At 47.6% G+C, this 21504-nt stretch overlaps 1 protein-coding gene across 2 annotated transcripts in view; it reads left to right on the plus strand.

The window, feature by feature from the left end:
• The window catches only part of ppox (protoporphyrinogen oxidase), a 42342-nt gene extending 25890 nt beyond the window's left edge, over positions 1-16452 (plus strand). The window contains exons 8-15 of one of the 2 annotated variants that reach the window (XM_069941148.1): positions 921-1114; positions 1927-1987; positions 2074-2192; positions 2630-2743; positions 7939-8088; positions 12227-12269; positions 13535-13708; positions 14643-16452. In XM_069941148.1, coding sequence (XP_069797249.1) covers positions 921-1114; positions 1927-1987; positions 2074-2192; positions 2630-2743; positions 7939-8088; positions 12227-12269; positions 13535-13662 — 809 coding nt within the window. In that variant the 3' untranslated portion in view covers positions 13663-13708; positions 14643-16452. Of the gene's footprint in view, positions 1-920; positions 1115-1926; positions 1988-2073; positions 2193-2629; positions 2744-7938; positions 8089-12226; positions 12270-13534; positions 13921-14642 lie in introns of those variants that run through there. The other variant, XM_069941147.1, reaches the window with a different exon arrangement.
• Positions 16453-21504: the final 5052 nt, after the last annotated feature.

The following is a 21504-nucleotide window of genomic DNA, read 5'->3' on the forward strand; positions in this document are numbered from 1 at the left end:
GCAATCCTCATCGAGGGTTCAGTAGTGGAGAGAGTCAAAAACTTCAAATTCCTGGGTGTCAACATCTCCGAGGATCTGTCCTGGAGCCTCCGCGTTGATGCAATCACCAAGAAGGCTCGCCAGCGGCTGTACTTTGTGAGGTGTTTGAGGAGATGCGGTATGTCACTGAAGACTCTTGTAAACTTCTACAGGTGTACCATGGAGAGCATTCTGGCTGGTTGTATCACTGTCTGTTACGGAGGCACCAACTCAGGACAAGAATAAATTCCTGAAGGTTGTTAACTCAGCCTGCAACATCACAGGCACCAGACTCCACTCCATTGAGGACATCTACAGAGTTGGTGTCTTAAAAAAGCAGCCTCTATCCTCAAAGATCCCCCACCACCCAGGCTATGCCCTCTTCACTCTGCTACTATCGGGGAAAAAGTAAATGAGCCTAACCACGAGCACTCAGTGGCACAAGAACTGCTCCTTCCCTACTGCCATTAGATCCCTGAATAATCAATGAACCAAAGACACTGTCTTTCTTTTCATTCACGATTATTGTTAATGTTATTTTATTTTTTATAGTTATGTCGTAAGATGGTTATAATATGAATGTTTGCCCTGTGACGCTGCTGTCAAACACTGAATTTCATGACTTGTTCATGACAATAAATCCTGATCCTAATTCTGATTGTCCCTTTATCCTGCCAACTGTGGCCCATTTCCCTCCCTTTAACCCCTTGTCTGACAACCACCCCCACCGATCTCCACCCCATTTCTCACATGCCCTCACTCCCCACCTCAGCCCAGCTCCAACCCTGCCGCCTCGGGTGGTATGCTGGGTGTGGGGTCACCCAGTGGGGGCCACACCACCTGGCCATTAGATATACACTCCTCCACGTGCACTGATGTCCTGAGATTCTGTTCCCCCACAGCTGTGAAGGAACGAGGCCTGCAGACGGGGCTGATGAAGCAGGCCTGGGCTGAGCGCTGGGCTCAGTGGAGCCTACAGGGGGGGATGCAAACTCTGCCAGAGGCCATGGAGGCGGCCCTGCACAGGAGGGGTGTGGAGATCCATCTGCAAGCACCCGTCACCCAACTCCGGCCCTTTGCAGCAGGGGGCTGCCAGGTGAGTGATGGCATCCTATTAGCATCGAGTTACGGGGTCTACTCATCCCACCGTGGTACCGAGGAACCGTTACTCCCAGAATATCCCATCCTATCCTATCCCCAAGGCAGTTTCCAGGGCACACCACACCTGAGGCATCTCACCCAAACCCCTGGATTAGGTCCCAGGGTTTCCCAACCCCTTTCATCATGTTCCAAGGTTCCCCAACCCCTGGATCAAGTTCCAGGGTTCCCCACAGCCCCCCTGACCCAGGTGTGAGTTGTGTGACTCCTCTGACCCTGTTTGTGCTGTGTGACCTCCCCAATGCCAAAATGTGTTACCCAAGTGTGAGCTGTATGACCCCCCCCGGCCCCAGTGAGGGCTGTGTGACCCCTGACCCCAGTGTGAGCTGTATGACCCCTGACCCCAGCGTGAGGTGTATGACCCTCCCCCACCGACCCTGGTATTAGCTGTATGATGCCCCCTGGCCCCAATGTGAGTGACCTCTGACCTCAGTGTGAGCTATAAGACTCTGACCCTGGTGTAAGCTGTGTGACCCTTGACCCTTGTCTGACCTTTGTGAACACTCCTCCCCCCCAACCTAGGTGAGAACTGTGTGGTTCTGACCCCAGTGTGAACTCTGACCCCCATGGCCCCAGTGTGAAATGTGTGACCTCCATCCCATGACCCTGATGTGAGCTATGTGCCCCACAACCCAGTGTGAGCTCTGTGACCCCTGAACCCCAGTGTGAACTATGTAACTTCTGACCCTAGTGTGTGCTGTGTGACCCCTGACCCCAGAGTGACCCATCTGTCTACTCTGTCTCTACCAGGTGCTGTTGGATGGACAGGTATTGACTGCAGACCACGTTTTCTCTTCAGTTCCCGCTCAAGGTTGGTACACTGGTGTGGGATCCGGCCGAGCATCATTCCCATCCCACTGGAGCAGCATCTCACCTCTGCTCTCCTCTCTCCAACAGTGCTAAGCCGCCTGCTACCCCAGGTCAGCCTGACCCTCACACAGGCTCTGCGAGCGATCACCAGCGTGTCGGTGGCTGTCGTGAACCTGGAGTACCAAGGCCTGGTGCTGCCTGTCATTGTGAGGGAACACTCCTATTGGTTGAGTCCAGCTCTCTCCCTGCTCCCTCACTCCCCTCTCCCTCACCCCTCTCTCTCCCTCCCCTCTCTCTTCCTCCCCTTCTCTCTCTCCCCACACCCTTCTCTCCCTACTCCTCTCCCCTCTCTCTCCATTCCCTTGTCTCCCTTCTCTCCCCACATCCACCCTCGCTTCTCCCTCACTCCCAAATTGGATATGATTGCACAGCATGGGTTCATAGCCGAAGTGGTCTGTTACTGTGCTGTATGTTTTAATTTCTCCCTCTCCCCCTTTCTCCCTCCCTTCCCCCTCTCTTCCTCCTCTCTCTTTGCTCTCCTACCCCCTCTCACACCCATTTCTCTCTCCCCACAATGCTCTCTGTAAATCTGTCTTTCCCCTCTCTCACCCCTTCTCACTCACTGCACCCACTCTCTCCACAGGGTTTTGGACACCTGATTCCATCAACGGTGTGTGGGGAGATTTTGGGTGTTGTTTATGACTCCTGCAGTTTCCCTCAGCAGGACCGGCCAGGACAGCCCACCACCCGCCTGACGGTACCATCCTGGATTTAGGAGGGGGTATTTGGGAATGGGCAGTGGGGCTGCTTGGGATGGGGTTGGGAGCACTGTGTGGGTTGGTGGACTACATGGAGGTGTGGCTGTGGTGGATGTGTGCGCATGTTTGTGATGGGGATGGGAGACTCGGTGGGATGTAGGTGGGAGGGGGTTATGTCTGAGTGGGGGATGTTGAAGGAAAAAGGGACAATCAGAATTAGGATCAGGATTTATTGTCATGAACAAGTCATGAAATTCAGTGTTTGGGGAGGGTGGGGAGCTTAGAGATCTGTGAGATTGGGGCACTGTGTGGGATGGCAGGATGGTGGGGCTGGGAAGGTTAGGTAGGGGACAATGTGGTGGGAGTGAGGATAGGGAGTGGGAGGCAGGTGGGATGGGGTGGGGATGTGGGGGGGTGGGTATGGGAGGCTGGGTGGAATGGGTAACTGTGAGGGTATTGGAGGAAGGGATGTGGCATGTGGTGCTGGGGAGTGGGTGGGAGATTGGGTGAGGGGCTTGTGTATAGGGGTTATGGTTGAATGGACTTGGGTGGGGTGAGGGGCAGTGTGGCCATGTGGGAGGTTGGGGATGGCAGTTGGGGGGTGTTGGGGGTGTTGTATGAGACATTGGGCCTGCTTGTTGCTGTCAGAGACCAGTACACCCTGCCCATTGTTCCTTTGTCACATTCCTGTGTACAGTCTACCCTACCAGTCCTATTCCCCTGCACCCTTTCTCCCCTCCTTCACCCTGCCCCCGGATTCTCTCCCCTCTCCCACTTGATGCGGCCAAGTTACCGTAGACGATTCACGTCCTAACCCTGTGTATCACACGGAGAATGTGCAAACTCCATGCAGACAATGCCTGTGATCCACGGAGCAGGGGGTATCAGTACTACCTGTGGCATTGTCGTGCCTCTTGGTCAACTATGGGGCAGAGTGTGGTTACTGCAGCAGGTACAAAGAATTCCATGGGGGGGAGAAGCAGAAGAAGGAGCAGAGCTGCTGCCTCCCAGCTTGTGATCCCAGGTTTGACCTCCACCCCCACCGATGCCCAGATTCTATCCCCACCCCCACTGCTACCTGGAATCGATCCCTAATGAGGATTCGGGTCAGGGGGGTCAGAGTTCACACTGGGGTCAGAACCACACAGTTCTCACCTAGGTTGGGGGGAGGAGTGTTCACAAAGGTCAGACAAGGGTAAAGGGTCACACAGCTTACACCAGGGTCAGAGTCTTATAGCTCACACTGAGGTCAGAGGTCACTCACATTGGGGCCAGGGGGCGTCATACAGCTAATACCAGGGTCGGTGGGGGAGGGTCATACACCTCACGCTGGGGTCAGGGGTCATACAGCTCACACTTGGGTAACACATTTTGGCATTGGGGAGGTCACACAGCTCAAACAGGGTCAGAGGAGTCACACAACTCAGGTTCGACCTCCACTGCTACCTGGGTTCAATCTCCAATCCCTCTGCTACCTGGGTAAACCCCACCCCCACCACTACCCGAGTTCGACCCCCACCGCTACCGGGATTTCACCTCCACCCCCACTGCTACCCAAGTTCAATTGCCATCCCCTGCTTCTGCTTCCACACGGACTTGGGTTCCATCCTCACCTCCAGGTTTCATCCTCACTCCGGGTTAGATCCACACTCGTTAGAGCCCCACCTCTGGGTTAGATCCCTACTCCATGTTAGATCCCCCACTTCTGGTTTGATCCCGACCTCCACTGCTGCCTCCCTGCTCCACGGACCCATTTGATCCCCTCCACCTCTGCTGCCTCCCTACCCCAAGGCCCCACCTCTACCATTGTCAACGTAGAATCTACACATTCTCCCTGTTTGAATGGTCATTGAGGAAATGGGTCTCTGTAAATTGCTCGCAGTGTGGGGGTGAGTGGGGCCAATTTTATACGTGTATTTTTTTTTACCTATTATTTTATCCTTATTTATTTTCCTCAATTTTTTTTTGCTGGTTGCTTGAATTTCAGATACCAGGGGTTTTTACTGCATATGAATATTTGCGATAATTTACTTGGTTACAACTATTCATTAATCTCACAGCTTGCGGAAAGAAGCTGTTCCCCAGCCTAGCAGTCCTGATTTTGATCGTCCTGTATTTCCTGATGGTAGTGGTTCAAGGATACTGTGTGCTGGATGGAAAGGGTGCTCAATAATTCTTTGAGCCCTATTTAAGCTACGCTCCCAGTGAATGTCGTTAATAGAGGAAAGAAGATCCCAATGATCTTCTGGGCCATTTTGAAGATTCTCTGTATTCACTTCTGGTCCAATGCTTTGCAGTTATTATAACCACATGTTGGTGCAGCCAGGCAGGATACTCTCAGTTGTTTTCCTGTAAAATGCTGTCAAGATGGAGACTGGTAACCTTGCCCTCCACAACCTCCTTAGGAAGTGTAGGCATCCCTGACTAATGAAGAGGTGTTGCAGTCTGGGATAGGTCCTCTGTCATATGCGCCCTGCACTCTCTCCACAATAGAGCCACTGAGGTGCAATGAAGAGTAGTCAACCTTCATCCTCCTGAAGTCCACAACTCCTGAATGTAGAGGTGGTGGTCTTCAGGCTTCTGTACCTTCTGCCCAAAGGTAGCAGTGAGGAGAGGTTGTGGCCGGGGTGATGGGGGTACTTTATGATGGCTGGCTGCCTTCTTGAGGCAGCAACTCACATAAATGTCTGCTGTGGATGGGAGATTGGAGCCTGTGATGGACCTGGATATGATTGCCACCTTCTACAGCTGGCGTTGCAGATGTCCCTGACTCCTCTTCTTCCCCATTGCCCAGTGGGGCAGTGATTCACCTGCACCGGCCCAGGGAGTGACCGATGTCAGGGTCCACGTTCCCTCCAGATGGGGAAACCAGATACCGATGAGAGGTTACTTTATGGAGCACCAGTACTCAATCTGCATGGGTTGTCCTGATCTCCTGCCATTCTGTTTCCCCATCTCCTCTTTGGCCTCTCACTGCTCCTACGTAAGCTTGATCAAATATTCTGCACAGAATTAGGGCCTTCGGTCTGCTAGTCACCTACACTAATCCCGCTGCCCAATGCCTGATTCACAACACCCATCCTGCTCGGTGATCCAAGGTCATCCAGAAACTGCTAAACTCTTCCCACCACTCCCTCAGGCAGTGAGTCTGAGTCTAACCCCATCCTCTCCTCAGGGAGGGGAGCTCCCCCTCAGACTCCCTTGACTGGGAAAACTAGGTTGGTCGAGACAGTTAAGGAGTCCTTAGAATGTATCCATGGTAGCTTTCTTATACGTTACTGAACCCACAGGGGAAAGTGCTGAGGCAGATCTGGTCCTGTGCAAAGAGAGGAGTAGCATTAATGATCTTGTAATCAGAGAGAATGATCGTAGAGTGATTAAATGCTCATACAAATAAACACCAGTGGTCTAATGGGGTGAAGGAGGAAATGGCTTGTGTAGTCTGGGAACTACAGTGGAAGAAATTCAAAGAGATTTTTCATGGTGCTCAACGGAAATAAATTCCAGTTAAAAGTAAGAACAGTAAAGGTGTGTAGAGCTAACATTGAAAATAAAGCAGGGCATCGAACTAAAAGCTCATGCATACAAAGTCATGGATAGTGTGGAACTGGAAGATTGGCAAAACTTTGAAAAGCAATGATGAACCACCAAGCAAACAATAAAGAAAGGGAAGATAGATTACAAAAGTAAAGTAGCAAAAAATATAAAAAAACAGACGGTAAGAGTTCTATCGTTAAATAAAGGGTGTGTGAAATGAACGAGGTTCCTTGGAGGATGAGAAGGGGGAATTAATATTGGGTGGTATGGAAATGGCCGAGGCTTTCTGTGCTGGTCTTCATGGTGGAGAACTCGTCTACCATTCCCAAAGTGATGTGTTCTGGATGTGATGGGAGCTGGGGGCTTGGATATGACCATCAGCAAACTTGTGGGTCTAAAGGTTGATAAGTCCCCTGGTCCAGATAGAATGCACCCCAGGGTGTTGAAGGAAATGGTGAAAGTTATAGTGGAGACATGTGATAATTTACCAAAATTCTCTGGACTCTGGGCAGGTCCTGGCACATTGGAAGACAGCAAATGCCACGCCACTGTGAAAGACAGCTCATAATAGGCCAGTTAGTTGAACGTCTCTAGTCCAGAAAACTGACCGTAAGGAAGAACTGCAGCACCCAAATGTGTTGGAAAACCACAGCAGATCAGTCAGCATCCATAGGAAGTAAAGGGTGACATCTTGGTAAGGTATGAGCAAAAACAGACATGCCTGAATAAAAAGATGGGAGAGGAGGGAGGATGGGGCAGAGGGAGGACCGCGGGCTAATGGGTAAGAGACCATGGGTAGCAACAGGTGGGAGGGTAGAAGAGGAAAAGCTGAGGTGATCGGAGGAGGGGTTAGCTCTGATAGGAGACGGAAGGGGTGGGGAGTTGGAGGAAAGGAGACAGGTAGGGAGGGTGTTATTGAATGTTAATGCGGGACACTATAAGGTGTTGCCCCTTGAGTTTGTGAAAGGCCTTGTTTTGGCAGTGCACGAGGCCATGGACAGACATGTCAGTGTGGCAACGGTGAGTGGTTTTGAAGTTGTTGTTGCTGGAAGATCCCCGCTATTGAAGCATACAGAACGAAGATGCTCAGTGAAGCCATCTCCCAGTCTGTGACCGGTCTTCTTGATGTAAAGGAGGCCACAACGGGAGTACCGGTTGCAGCAGATGAGCCCTGCAGATTCACAGGTGAAGTGTTGCTTCACTTGGAAAGACTGTTAGGGGCTCCAAATGGTGGTGAAGGAGGAGTTGTGAGGACAAGTGTAGCACTTCCTCTAGTCACGGGGTAGGTACTGAGGAGGAGATTTGTGGGGAGGGATGAGTGGATGAGGAAAGTAGGAGGGAGAAGATGCTGACGAACCTCCCTCTTCCCTCTCCAGTTCTAGCACAACCTTCCTGTAGCGTGAACTACACGTAGCACTCAACCAGAGATCAGTGAGAGTGTTATTGGCACAGGTTGAATGGCGGGGATGGGTCACGATGTGGGAGCTGTGGAAGGGGACAGAACAATTCTCTTGTTGGGGGGGGGTGGAAATTGGTAGTTCCCTTGCCACTCCAGGATGATGTTTTTGGCAGAGGGTGTGTAAGAAATCAGTTGCCTTATTAGATCCAGGCAAACCTCCTGGATCTCCGCTCCCTAACTTTGTCCTGATCTCTGCAGGTCATGATGGGGGGCACCTGGTTTGCTGATGCCTTTGGGAACCCGCAGACAGTGTCGCAGGAGCTCCTGCTGCAACGGGCCAAGGAGACAGTGCAACAGCAGCTGGGTGTCACTCAGCAGCCACTGAGGGCTATCGTACGGGTGCATCAGGTGAGGAACAGTGGGCACTGAGGGTACACTCCCAGAGCACGGGAGAGGGGGTGGTGGGTACTGGGGGGGGTCACTCCCAGTATATGGGAGAGGGGATGGGGGTGCAGGAGAGAGGATGGGACACAGGAGAGGAGGCGGTGGGTACTGCAGGGAGTTACTCCCGGGGGTGGGGGACACCAGAGTTCACACATCTGGGCAACAGCGGAGAGGTCACACATCCAGAGAAGGGGGTAGGGGGGGGTCACACTTCTGGAGAATGGGGCCACACTCACTGGGAACAGTGTAGATGTCACACTCCTGGGGCATCGGACAGGCCCAGGAGAATCTCCCTCTACACTGTCCATCACACACTCCCGGAGCACAGGTGAGACCCAGGGAGAAGATCCCTTTACGCCATCTTATCACACACTCCCGCTGCACAGTTTAGACTCGGGGGAAGCTCCCTCTACATCATCCCGTCACACGCTCCCAAGGTATGGGTTAGAGTTAAGAGTTAAACTGGAAAAAATTTAGAGAGTGATGAGAAGATGCCATTCCTACCTTGATGGGCAGGTTTTCTGGAGCTGTTGGGGAGTGTTTAAACTAGTTTGGCAGGGGGTGGGAATCAGAATGTGAGTGTCGAGATTAGGATAGAAGGACAAAAGCATGATGCTATGTGTTCTGAGTTGGTGAGGAAGGACAGGCATGGGAAAACCTAAAGTTAGCCAGTTAGAGGGGTTGAAAAGTATCTGTTTCAAGCTAGGAGTATTGGAAATAAAGGGGATGAACTTTGAGCATGGATCAGTATGTGGAACTACAATGTTGTGGCCATTACAGAGACTTGGCTGAAGGAAGAGCAGGATTGGCTGATGCAGGTAACAGAGTTTAGGTGTTTTAAAAAGAATAGGATGGGAGGTAGAAAAGGGGCTGGGGAGAATAGCATTTCTGGTCAGGGATAGAATCACAGCTATAGAAAGGGAGGACACTGCAGAGGGAGTGTGGGTGGAAGTCATAAACAGGAAGGGAGCTACCACTGTGCTGGAAGTAATCTATCGACTCCCAAAAAGCCCTTGGGACACTGAGGAGCAGATAAGCAGGCAGATTTTGGAATGGTGCAGGAAATACAAGGTTGTAGTTATGCGTGATTTCAACTTCCCTAATATTGACTGGCACCTCCTGACTGTAAGAGGGTAGATAGGGCTGAATTTGTCAGGTGGATACAAGAAGGATTCCTGACACAGTATGTGGACCAGCCAACTGGAGGAGAGGCCATACTGGATTTGGCTCTGGGGAATGAGCCTCGTCAGGTGGTGGACCTCTCGGTGGGGGAGCATTTTGGTGACCACAACTCCCTTAATTTCAACGTAGCTATGGAAAAGGATAAAAACAGTCAAAATGGGAAAGTGCTCAACTGGGGAAGGGCTTATTATGAAGATGAGGCAGGGACTAGTGAGAATAAATTGGAAATAAATGTTCAAGGGTGAAAGCACAGAAGTAATGTGGAGTAAGTTTAGGGACCACGTACTGGGTTCAGGATAGGTTTGACCCACTAGGACAAGGAAAAGATGGTAGGAAAATGGAACCGTGGCAAATGAAACAGGTCAGACAACTAGTCAAGAGAAAGAAGGAGGCATACATTAAATATAGGAAACAGGAAGGGCTCATGAAAAATATATGGTAGCCAGGAAGGAGCTTTAGAAAGGATTTAGGAGAAGTTTGAAGGGGGCATGAGAAGGCCTTAGCATGTAGGATTAAAGAGAACCCCAAGGCATTCCTCATGTATGTGAATAACAGAAGGATGACGAGAATGAAGGTGGGGCCGCTAAAGGATATAAGAGGCAACGTGTGTGTGGAGGCAGAGGAGGTTGGGGAGCTTCTAAATGAATACTTTGCTTCATTATTCACAAGAGAAAAGGATCTTGATCAGGTTGAGTTCAAACAGGATTGTGAGCTGGACAATGTGGAGATTAAGGAAGTGGAAGTGTTGGATCTTCTTGAAAACCACGATTGAGAAGTCCCCAGAGCCGGATGCGATATTACCCAGATTGCATTGGGAAGTGAGAGAAGAAATAGTTGGGGCATTAACGATGATCTTTGCATGCTCTGGCTACAGGGGATGCGCTGGAGGATTCCAGAATGGCAAATGTAGTCCCCTTGTTTAAAAATCATGGGAATTATAGACCGGTGAGTCTTATGTCAGTGGTGTGTAAATTAATGGAGAGGATTCTTAAGGATAGGTTCTATGAGCTTTTGGAGAAGTCCAGTTGATTCAAGGATAGTCAGCATGGCTTTGAGAAGGGATGTTCATGTCTCACAAGCCAAATTGAGGTAACAAAGGAAATTGATGAGGGTAGGGTGGTACATGGATTTTAGCAAGGCATTTGACAAGACTCATCCAGGAAGCCATGAGGTACAGGATCAGTGGAACCTTGGCTTTATGGATTAAAAAAAAAAATTGGTTTGCAGGTAGAGAGAGTAGTAGTGGAAGGAAAGTTTTCTGCCTGGAGGACAGTGACTAGTGGAGTACTGCAAGGATCTGTTCTGGGACCCCTGCTCTTTGTGATTTTTATAAATGATCTGGATGAAAAGGCGGACAGATGGGTCAGTGAGTTTGCAGATGACAAGAAGGTTGGAAGAGTTGTGGGTTTAGCTAAAGGTTACAAAGAATATTGTAGCATCGAGTCCACGCTGCTGAAGATCCAGCTGCGCTGGATGGGTCACGTCTCCAGAATGGAGGACCATCGCCTTCCCAAGATCGTGTTATATGGCGAGCTCTCCACTGGCCACCGTGACAGAGATGCACCAAAGAAAAGGTACAAGGACTGCCTAAAGAAATCTCTTGGTGCCTGCCACATTGACCACCGCCAGTGGGCTGATATCGCCTCAAACCGTGCATCTTGGCGCCTCACAGTTTGGCGGGCAGCAACCTCCTTTGAAGAAGACCGCAGAGCCCACCTCACTGTCAAAAGGCAAAGGAGGAAAAACCCAACACTCATCCCCAACCAACCAATTTTCCCCTGCAACCGCTGCAATCGTGTCTGCCTGTCCCGCATCGGACTTGTCAGCCACAAACGAGTCTGCAGCTGACGTGGACTTTTTACCCCCTCCATAAATCTTCGTCCGCGAAGCCAAGCCAAAGAAGAAAAGAAAAAAAAAAGACAAGAGAATATAGACAGGATGCAGAGTTTGGCGGAAAAGTGTCAGGTGGAGTTCAATCTGGATAAGTGTGAGGTGATGCATTTTGGAAGGACTAACCAGAAGGCTGAGTAAAGGGTTAATGGTCAATTACTTAAGAGTGTGGATGAACAGAGGAACCTTGGGGTGCAAATCCATATACCCCTCAAGGTCGCCACATAGGTTGATAGGATAATTAAGAAGGCCTATAGGATGCTGGGATTCATGAATAGGGGGATTGAGTTCAGGAGTAGAGAGGTCATGTTACAACTCAATAAAAGTGTGAGACCACACTTTTGTGTTCAGTTCTGGTCACTTCTATAGGAAGGGTGTGGAAGCTATGGAGAAGGGGCAGAGGAGATTTACTAGGATGTTGCCTGGATTGGAAAACAAGTCTTATGAAGCAAGGTTAACAGAGCTGGGACTTTTCTCTTTGGAGCGTAGAGGATGACAGGAGACTTGATAGAGATCTACAAGATTATGAGAGGCATAGAAAGGCTGGACAACCAGCGCTTGTTTCCCAGGGCAGGATCAGCAAACACCAGAGGACACATGTATAAAGTGAAAGGAGGGAAGTTTAGGGGAGACATCAGGGGAAAGTTTTTTTACACAGAGAATTGTGGGTGCCTGGAATGCTTTGACAGGGATGGTGGCAGAGGCTGAAACATTAGGGGCATTTAAGAGATTCTTAGCTGCAGGGATGAGAGAAAAATAGAGGGTTATGGGGTAGGGAGCGTTTAGTACTTTTTTTAAGGAATATGTGGGTCGGCACAGCATCGAGGGCCGAAGGGCCTGTACTGTACTGTAGTATTCCATGCAGAATTTTTAAAAATTCAATAGTTGAAAGCATGTGATTGTGGAGAATGAAAAGTTGTGTAACATGTTGCAAAAGTAAAATTTTCAATGTGTAACGTGACGGGAAAAGGGCATGGGTCAGTCATGGAGTTAAGGTTCCCGTCCATTCTAACTGTGTTTCTGCACACAGGACTGTATCCCACAGTATGCATTGGGACACTGGAAACTCCTGGGTAAGTTGTGGAAACAGTGTGTTTGAGCTGTGATATGTGACTCTAGACACAGCAAGTCCCCACCATCATCGCTTTCCAAGTTTCCATAAACTGCTTGTCTGTCATCCCCACTCCTGTCTGTAATCCCATCCCCATCCCCATCTCTGTAACACCTTCCAGTCCATATACCCCTCTGTCTCTGTAAATTCCTCTGTCCCCCATACCCCTCCCTTTCTCTGTGCCATCTTCTACTCCCTACACCCCTCCCTATCACTGTAAAAACCTTCCAGTCCCTATCTATGTAACCCCTCTGACACTCCTACTCCCTTCCCCACTCCAATCCCCAACATCCCTTCCTACCTCTGTAACCCCCTCCCATCTTGACACTCCTCCCAATCTCTGTAACTGCCCTGCGGTCCCCTGCACCCCTCCCTATCTCGTTAACCCCTTCTGGACCACACACCCCATCTCTGTCACTGAAATCCCCTCTGGTTCTCTACACATCTCTCACTGTAACCCACACCAGTTCCCACACCTCTCCCTTTCTCTGTAACCCCTTCTGATCCCCACACCCCTCTCTGTCACTAAAACCCCCTCCAGTCCCAACACCCCACTCTGGCTCTGTAACCCCCCCCCCTCCAGTCCCCATCCCTCTCTGTCACTATAACCCCCTCCGGTTCAAACACCCCTCTCTGACATTGTAAACCCCCCCCTCCAGTCCCCACTCATTTCTGTCACTACAACCCTCTCTGGTCCCTATACCGTTCTCAGTCAATGAAACCCCCTGTGTCCCCACACCCTATCTCTGTCTCTGTAACCCCCTCCGGTCCCCTACACCCGTCTCTATCACTATAAACCCCTTGGTCCCCACACCCCTCTCTGTCACTGTAAGCCCCTCCGTTCCCCATATCTCTCTCTGTCACTGTTACCCCCTCTGGTCCCCATACCCCTCTCTGTCACTGTAACTCCCTCCTGTCCCCTCTGGTGCTGACTGTGGGGGCGCAGGAGTTGGACATGATTTGGAGTTTCCTTCCTTCACCTCATCCTTCACTCCTGACGATTCCCAGCAAAATTCTCGTCATTCCTTCATTGGGTTATTGCTGGGATGTAGCAGTTTCACCAATGTGTCCTGTGGACAATCTGCCCTCACTAACTGTACATTTATTTCTCCCAACACCTACTCCCCCTTCTCTTCTCCTCTCTATCTCCCCCTCTCTCCCCATTCTTATCTCTCCACCCCCTCCCCCCCTCCCACTCTCCCCTCTCTTTTATCCCGCCGACACCAGCTGACATCTCCTCCTCTATCGAAAATACTACACTGCCACTGACTCCCATTGGGGCATCGTACCACGGTGTATCGGTCAATGACTGCATCTACTGGGCACAGCATGGAGTCGAGCGTCTCACTGGATGAGGTGGGGGCATACCTCCCCACCCAGGACTCCTCGCCATCCAGCAAGGTGCCTGTGGTCCTGACCGGGTAACAGGACCTTCACCAGCTACCTGGGAGGGGTGGGTTGTGACCTGTACACAGTGGGGTGGGGCCACCCAGACATTGCCCACAGTCTGAGGATGAGAAGAAGTGAGCAGACGGGGGTGAGAGGCGCTGGGGGATAAGGAGAGGGAAGAATTGGAGGAGAGAGAGATAGAGTGGAGACTGAGGTAGAGGGAGAGAGGAACCGGGGGGGGGGGGTGTGGAGGAGAGAGAGAAGGGCCAGGGGAAAGGGAGAGAAAGGGATCCCGTTTGGATGGGGAAAGGAGGAGAAGGGGAACAAGATGCGAACAGCCCTGTGGATGATGAGGGTATCTCTGACAATAAACAAATTTGAATTATATCTGGGTATGGAGTCTCTGTGACAGGGTGAGGGGGTGTCTCTGTTGGGGTGAGAGGGGGTTCTCTGTCAGGATGGTGCTGTGAACTTTATCTCAATAAAACTTTCCCCTGGTTCATCTTGTGGGGGCACAGACTGAGCAAGCTTGCAGAGGCTGGTGGGGCGGGAGGTGACACAATGAGGGGAGGGGAGGCAAAGAGTCCAGTGGTGTATTTCAGGGGAAGGGGGATTGGGAGGGTGAGGGGGATGTAATGGGAGAGTGGCAAGGGGGCTGGGAGGGGTGGTGGCACAGATTGGATGTGAATAGAGGATGGGGGAAGGGCCAGTTAGGGATGGGGGAGAATCAGAGAGGGTGCAGCATAGGCTCTTCTCTTCCCTTCTAACCCTTTTCCCCTTCCCCTTCTCTCCTCACTTCCCCATCTTCCCCTTCTCCCTTTACTCCCTCCTTCCCCCCTCTACCCCCTTTCCCTTCTCTTCCCATCCCCCTCTATTACCCCCTCTTTCCTTCCCCCCTCTTCCCTTTCCCACCCTTCCACTTTCCCCTCCCTCTCTCTGCACCCAGGTTGAGGACTTCCATGCCAGATCCTCGGAGATGTCTTCCTTCTTCAAACAATGTGACTCCCTCTACAACCATCAGCTCAGCACTCACCCGCATATCCTCCATTACCCGCACATATGTCCTGGCCCCCTCCACCCCAACACGCAACAAGGACAGGATCCCACGTCCTCACTTACCACCCTATTAGTCTCTGCACCCAACACATCCTCCTCCACCATTTCCATCCCCTACTACATGATCCCACCACTAGACACATATCCCCCTCTCTGCCTTCCGCTCCCTCCGTAACTCCCTTGTCCTCCCTCTCCACCAATCAATCCTCTTGGGACCTGACCCTGTGACTGCAGGAAATGCTCCACTTATGCTCACACCTCCTCCCTCACGACCATTCAGGACCCAAACAGTCCTTCCAAGTGAAGCAACATTTCACTGGTGAATCTGCGGGGGTCGCCTACTGTTTCCTCTACATCAGAGAGACTGGACACAGACTGGGAGACCGCTTTGTTGAGCATCTCTGCTCTGTCCACCGCAATAGCGTGGATCTCCCAGTGGCCATCTATTTCAATTCTTCATCCCATTCCCTTGCTGACATGTTTGACTATGGACCATGCATGGCCAGACTGAGACCACCCACAAATTGGAGGAACAACACCTCATCTTCTGACTGGGCTCCCTCCAACCAGATGGACTTTTCATCATAAATTCTTATTTCGTCCCTTATCATATCATTAACACCTTTTATTGCTCTGGATTCCTCCCCCAGTCGGCCCTGTCTGTATTCTGAGATTTCTTGCTTCTGGCTCATTCTGCTTATTCCTTGAAGAAGGGCTCAGGCCCGAAACATCGGCAGTATATTGTAATGGATAAATATTGGGAGGAATTTAGTAAGATTAGAGTGGGTTACATACATACACACGTTTTAAAACAGATCTTATTTGAAATACTGAAGAATTCATATTCAGTAACATTGCATGGCGAATGTTATGCACATTTCACAGGTAGGTGCTAATTGAAATGATGCCGTGAAATGAATAGACCATTGTTTGGAATTGGAGACAGGCTGGCTGGTTGGATAACTACAAGGCTTCTGGCCTTTCTGCAAAGTGCTCACAGAAAGGTCACTCTTGGGTTTTGTTTATCTAAGACAACAGATGGGAGCAGAAGGATAACTCCTGTTGTTTGCTGAAGAAGGTGGGGGGTCTTGCAAGTGAGAGAGTCACATAGGCTTTCTAGCAGTTGGAGAGAGAGAGAGAGAGGGGGAGGTGAGACCAAGCTCTCTCAGTGCAGTGTGTGTGTGACACTGAAAGCAGCTGATCAGTGCAAGCCAGGAAGAGCTGGTTGAAACAGAAAGTTCAACAGACAGAACGGCGGATGGCTGGAAGTGCTATCTGTCTGATGTTTCTCTTGGAATATTAGGAACAGAAAGGAACTCTGTGATAGCCTGAAAGAAAGAGGTTATCATCTGGAGAACCTTGATGGAGCAAGTTTCATCAGCGATACATTGAGGTGACTAATGGTGGTACCTCAGTTGTGGAAATTCTGAAACAACAAATCTCTCTGCAAACCCAACAAGAACCTTCCTGAGCGGTAAACATTTACCTTACGAGCACCAAAGCCCGGTGAACTTTATACATGTTAAGTTCTGTGCACAGTATAAGAATTGCCTACAACCAGTGAACTTGGAAGGAGAAGTGAGATTGAACTGAACCAAAGAACTTAAATTTAAACACACATTACATACACTTGCACTTAGAATTAGAAGGGGATTAATTTGGGTTAGTTAAGTATAGAGATAAGTTAAAGTTTGATTCTGTTTTCATGTTTAAAGATAATTAAAAACAATTTTTGTTTAAGTAACTACTTGTCTTGGTGAATGTATATTGCTGCTGGGTTTTGGGGTCCTTTAGGCTCGTAACATTTTCTTTGTCTCCTATAGACATTGAAAAGACCGGCCGAGTTCCTCCAGCATTTTGGTGCTTTTACTCCCCTCCCCCCCCCCCCCACGAACCTCATCCTCTAAACCTTTGCCTGTGGTTCGACGCAGACTGCTTTCCATGAATCCACAATCCTTTCCAACCCGATGTTTGAAAGTCCAGAACTCTTCCTGCTCCCAATTTCAGATGGTTCATTGATGCTCATCTTAAATCAACAACGATCCTTGGGAAGACACTCCACCCCTCCCTACCTGAGTAACCCCTCTCCAATTCCACCAGCACCTCCCTTACTGTGTATCCACCATCTGCACCTACCCCTCCCCTATCTCTGTAACCCCCTCGAGACCCACCTCTCCTTATCTATGTAACACCCCTCCCCTATCTCTGTAACCCCCTCTAGACCCACCTCTCTATCTATGTAACACCCATTCCCCTATCTCTGTAACCCCCCACTAAGCCCACCTCTCCCCTATCTATGTAACCCCCTTCAGTTGCCTCACCTCTCCATTATCTCCATAATCCCTCCAGTCCTACATCCTTCTGAATCTCTTTAACCACCCCTCCCCCCCCCCCCAGGTCCTTACACACCCCCATCTCTTTTTTTATAATTTTTTTATTTTTCACACTGTGAACCATATCAACCAAAATATGTACAAAAGTTTCTCATTAAATATAAACAAGCTTTTTTCCCCCCTTCCCACCCCCCTCCAAAACCAATAAATATTCAACATATAAAATACAATAAAACCATAAAACAATGTCTTCACTCAAAGGAAAAACAAAAAAGAAAAATGTGTCATCTACTTTTACACACTAAATCAAATAATTTTGTCTTATCATTTTAGGGGATGGAGGTACGAGGCAAGCTCTTTCTGTTCCATGTATGGTTCCTATATTTGTTCAAACAATATGACTATTTTTTAAATTATATGTTATTTTTTCCAATGGAATACATTTATTCATTTCCATGTAAAAAGCTGTATTCTCAGGCTCTCTTCCATTTTCCAAGTTGACATTATACATTTTTTTGCTACTGCTAAGGCCATCATAATGAATCTTTTTTGCGCTTTATCCAATTTGAGGCCTAATTCTTTATTTCTTATATTACTTAAAAGAAAGATCTCTGGATTTTTTGGTATGTTGTTTTTTGTGATTTTATTTAATATCTGATTTAGTTCTTCCCAAAACGTACTCACTTTTGTACATGCCCTAATTGCATGTATTGTTGTTCCCATTTCCTTCTTACAGCGAAAACACCTATCTGATAATGTTGGATCCCATTGGTCTATCTGATGCTGGTGTTAATAGATCCTTCCCCATCTTTGTAATTATTGCTGTCTTACATGAGTCTGGCAAGTTTTGTGTTTCTTCTGTCTGGTTCATTACTTCCAGGAGAGGAGGAATTAATAACTCTTTAAATGTTTTATAGATTTCTATTTGGAATCCATCCTCTCCTGGTTTTTTATTGTTTGGCAGCTTTTTTAATATATCCTCTACTTCCTCTGTTTCAAATAGTTTTATGTTTGTTTTGTTCCTCTTCTTGCAATTTCGGCAGTTCAATTTTAGCTGAAAACTCTTCTATTTTATCATCTTTCCCCTCATTCTCAGTTTGGTATAATTGTTCATAAAATTCCTTAAGGTTTTCATTAATCTCTGTTGGGTTATATGTGTATTTCTTTTTCCTTGATGCCAATACAGTTCTTTTAGCTTGTTCTGTTTTAAGTTGCCAGGCCAATATTTTATGTGTTTTTTCTCCCAATTCATAATACTTTTGCTTTGTTTTCATTATGTTCTTGTATGTTTGTAATGTTTCGTATTTTATTTTTTTGTCCACCAATTCTTTTTCTTTTTATCATCCCTTTTCATGAGTTCCTTTTCTATACATGCTATCTCCCTTTCCAGCTGCTCTATTTCCCGATTGTAGTCCTTTTTCATCTTAGTTACATAACTTATTATCTGTCCTCTAATGAAGGCTTTCATTGCGTCCCATGGTATAAATTTATCTTTCACTGATTCTGTGTTTATTTCAAAATATGTTTTAATTTGGCATTCAATAAACTCTCTAAATTCCTGCCTTTTAAGTAGCATGGAGTTTAACTTCCATCTGTATGTTCTTGGTGGTTTGTCCTCCAGTTCTATTGTTAATAACAGGGCTGAGTGATCTGAATGTAGTCTAGCTTTACACTCAGTTTTCCTGACTCCCTTGAATATGGGCCAACAACAAAAATATATCAATCCTTGAGTATGTTTTATGCCTACTCGAGTAATATGAATATTCCTTCTCTCTTGGGTGCTGTCTCCTCCATATATCCATAAGTTTCATTTCCTGCATTGATTTAACCATAAGTTTGGCTACTTTATTCTTTTTGCTTGTCTTTTGTCCAGTTTTATCCAACAATGGATCCAAATTAAGGTTAAAATCCCCTCCTATCAATATATTTCCTTGTGTGTCTGCAATCTTCAAAAAAATATCCTACATAAACTTTTGATCCTCCTTGTTAGGTGCATATATATTGAGCAAGTTCCAAAATTCTGAGTATATCTGACACTTTATCATTGCATACCTCCCTGCTGGATCTGTTATTTCTTCCTCTATCTTGATTGGTACATTTTTGTTAATTAATATAGCTACACCTCTAGCTTTTGAATTATATGATGCTGCCGCTATGTGTCCTACCCAGTCTCTTTTTAATTTGTTGTGTTCTATTTCAGTTAGATGCGTTTCTTGCACAAATGCTATATCTATTTTTTCTTTTTTTCAGTAAATTTAGTAGCCTCTTCCTTTTAATTTGGTTATGTATTCCATTAATGTTTATAGTCATATAGTTCAATGTGGCCATCTCATACCCTGTTTACACCTCATTTCTGCTTCCTCCACCACCATTTCCCCTTTTCCCATTTTTATCTTTTAGATTTTCTCTTTTAAACTCAATGTATGACAACACATTTAAAACATAAAATACTCCAACAATTCCCACACCCAATAACACCTCAACCCCAATGCACCCCCCCCCCCACTGAGTTGCCCCTTATCCCTTGCCAGGCAACCACAACTCCCCTTTCCATTTGGTTTGCGATCTTGCTCTCAAGCGTCAACTGATTTCGCAGTGATGGTTATTCTCTCCCGCCAGCCCTCCCAGAAAAAACTTTTTAAAATACATATAACAAAGCTCTCTTTTCCCCGCCCATTTTTCCTTCCCTTCTCTTTTCCATTTTTAGTTCTTTACATATACATTGTTTTTACATCTTTATATATACTTTATCGCCGGTCTTCTTTCTTGTTACATCTCTTCTCCTGTCCTGCAAACATTCTGCGAATTCTTGTGCTTCCTCCGGATCCAAGAACAGTCTGTTTTTCTCCCCAGGTATAAATATTTTAAGTATGGCTGGATGTCATAACATGAATTTATAACCTTTTTTCCATAAAATCGTTTTCACTGTATTAAATTCCTTCCTCTTCTTTAAGAGTTGAAAACTTATGTCTGGGTAAAAAAATATTTTTTGACCCTTGTATTCCAATGGTTTATCATCTTCTCTAACTTTACTATTTCCATTTCTTCCTGCATTTCTGTCATTCCCAGGACCTTTGGGATCCATCCTTTTATAAATTCCTTCATGTCTATGCCTTCTTCACCCTCCTTCAGGCCCACTATTTTTATGTTGTTTCACCTACTATAGTTTTCCAACATAACAATTTTCTGAGATAACAACTCTTGTGTCTCTTTAATTTTTTTGTCACTTTCTTTCAATTTTTCTCTTAAATCATTTACTTTCATTTCTACAGCCATTTCCCGCCCCTCCACATTCTCTACTCTTTTCCCTATTTCTGTCATTACCAGTTCTAACCTTTGCATTTTTTCTGCTCTTTTCATTTTTCTTTTAATTGCACTAAATTCTAATGATCACCATTCTTTTAATGATCTCATTTGTTCTTCAAAAAAAAAAGCTTTATCTATATTCTGTCCATCTGTTTTACCTTCTTTTTCCCTATGAAGATCTTGGTCTTCTTCTTCTTCTTCTTCTGTGTCTGTACCTGTGTTTGTGTCTTCTTCTCTTCTTTGTATCTGTGTTTTTCCTGATGAATTACTTCTATGTCTTTGTCAGGCCTCCTCTTGCTGGGCCTCTTGCTGTTGGTGTTCCTTTTGTGGGCTCTCTGTCTATCAGGCCTCCTGCTGTTGATCCTCTTGTTGTCGGTCACCCTGCTGTCGTTCTCCCTCGTCTGGCTCCTCGCTCCTTTCCTCACCATTATTTTTATCTTCCAGTTGAGCACCCTGATGCTGGGTGTCCCTCATCTGGTCGTATTGTAACTGCCTGCTCCTCAGCTGAGCCCCTCTCCCGCTGGTGTTCACTTTTTCCTTTGATTGTGCACTTTTGTTTGGCTCCGAGAGCCATTTTTGGAGTCCACCAGTTGGGAAGTCGCAACTTTTCAGGGCACTCACCAACCTCGGAGATCAGCTGCTCTTCACCACCGTAGCTCCCTGCTCCTTCTTGCAGTTAAGGGCTTCTTCTTTCTTCTCCAGTGATTTTTCTTCTTTTTTTCCCCTTGTTCTTACTTTCTCTTTCTTGGGTGCCATCTTCTTATTCTTCTCTGTAACTTTATCTTCTATTTCTTGTTTTATATTCGTTGAGCTCTGTCTTTTCCAAACTTTTTTTCTGGAGAGGGCTGGTTCAACCTGACCGGCCACTACTCCATCACGTGACTTTCCCACCACCCCATCTCTTTAACCCCCTTCTTTTCCCCACCTCCCTCTCTCTAACCTGCTCAGGTCCCTACACCCCACCCAATCACTGTAACATCAGAAATAGGAGCAGGATTCAGCCGTTGAACCTGCTCAGACATTCAATGCAATCATTGCTGATCTGAAGATGGGCTCATCGCCACCAACCTGCCTTTGTCCCATATCCCATAATTCCCTCACTGTGTAGAAATC

Source organism: Narcine bancroftii, chromosome 5, assembly GCF_036971445.1.
Source record: "Narcine bancroftii isolate sNarBan1 chromosome 5, sNarBan1.hap1, whole genome shotgun sequence".
Lineage (NCBI taxonomy): Eukaryota > Metazoa > Chordata > Chondrichthyes > Torpediniformes > Narcinidae > Narcine > Narcine bancroftii.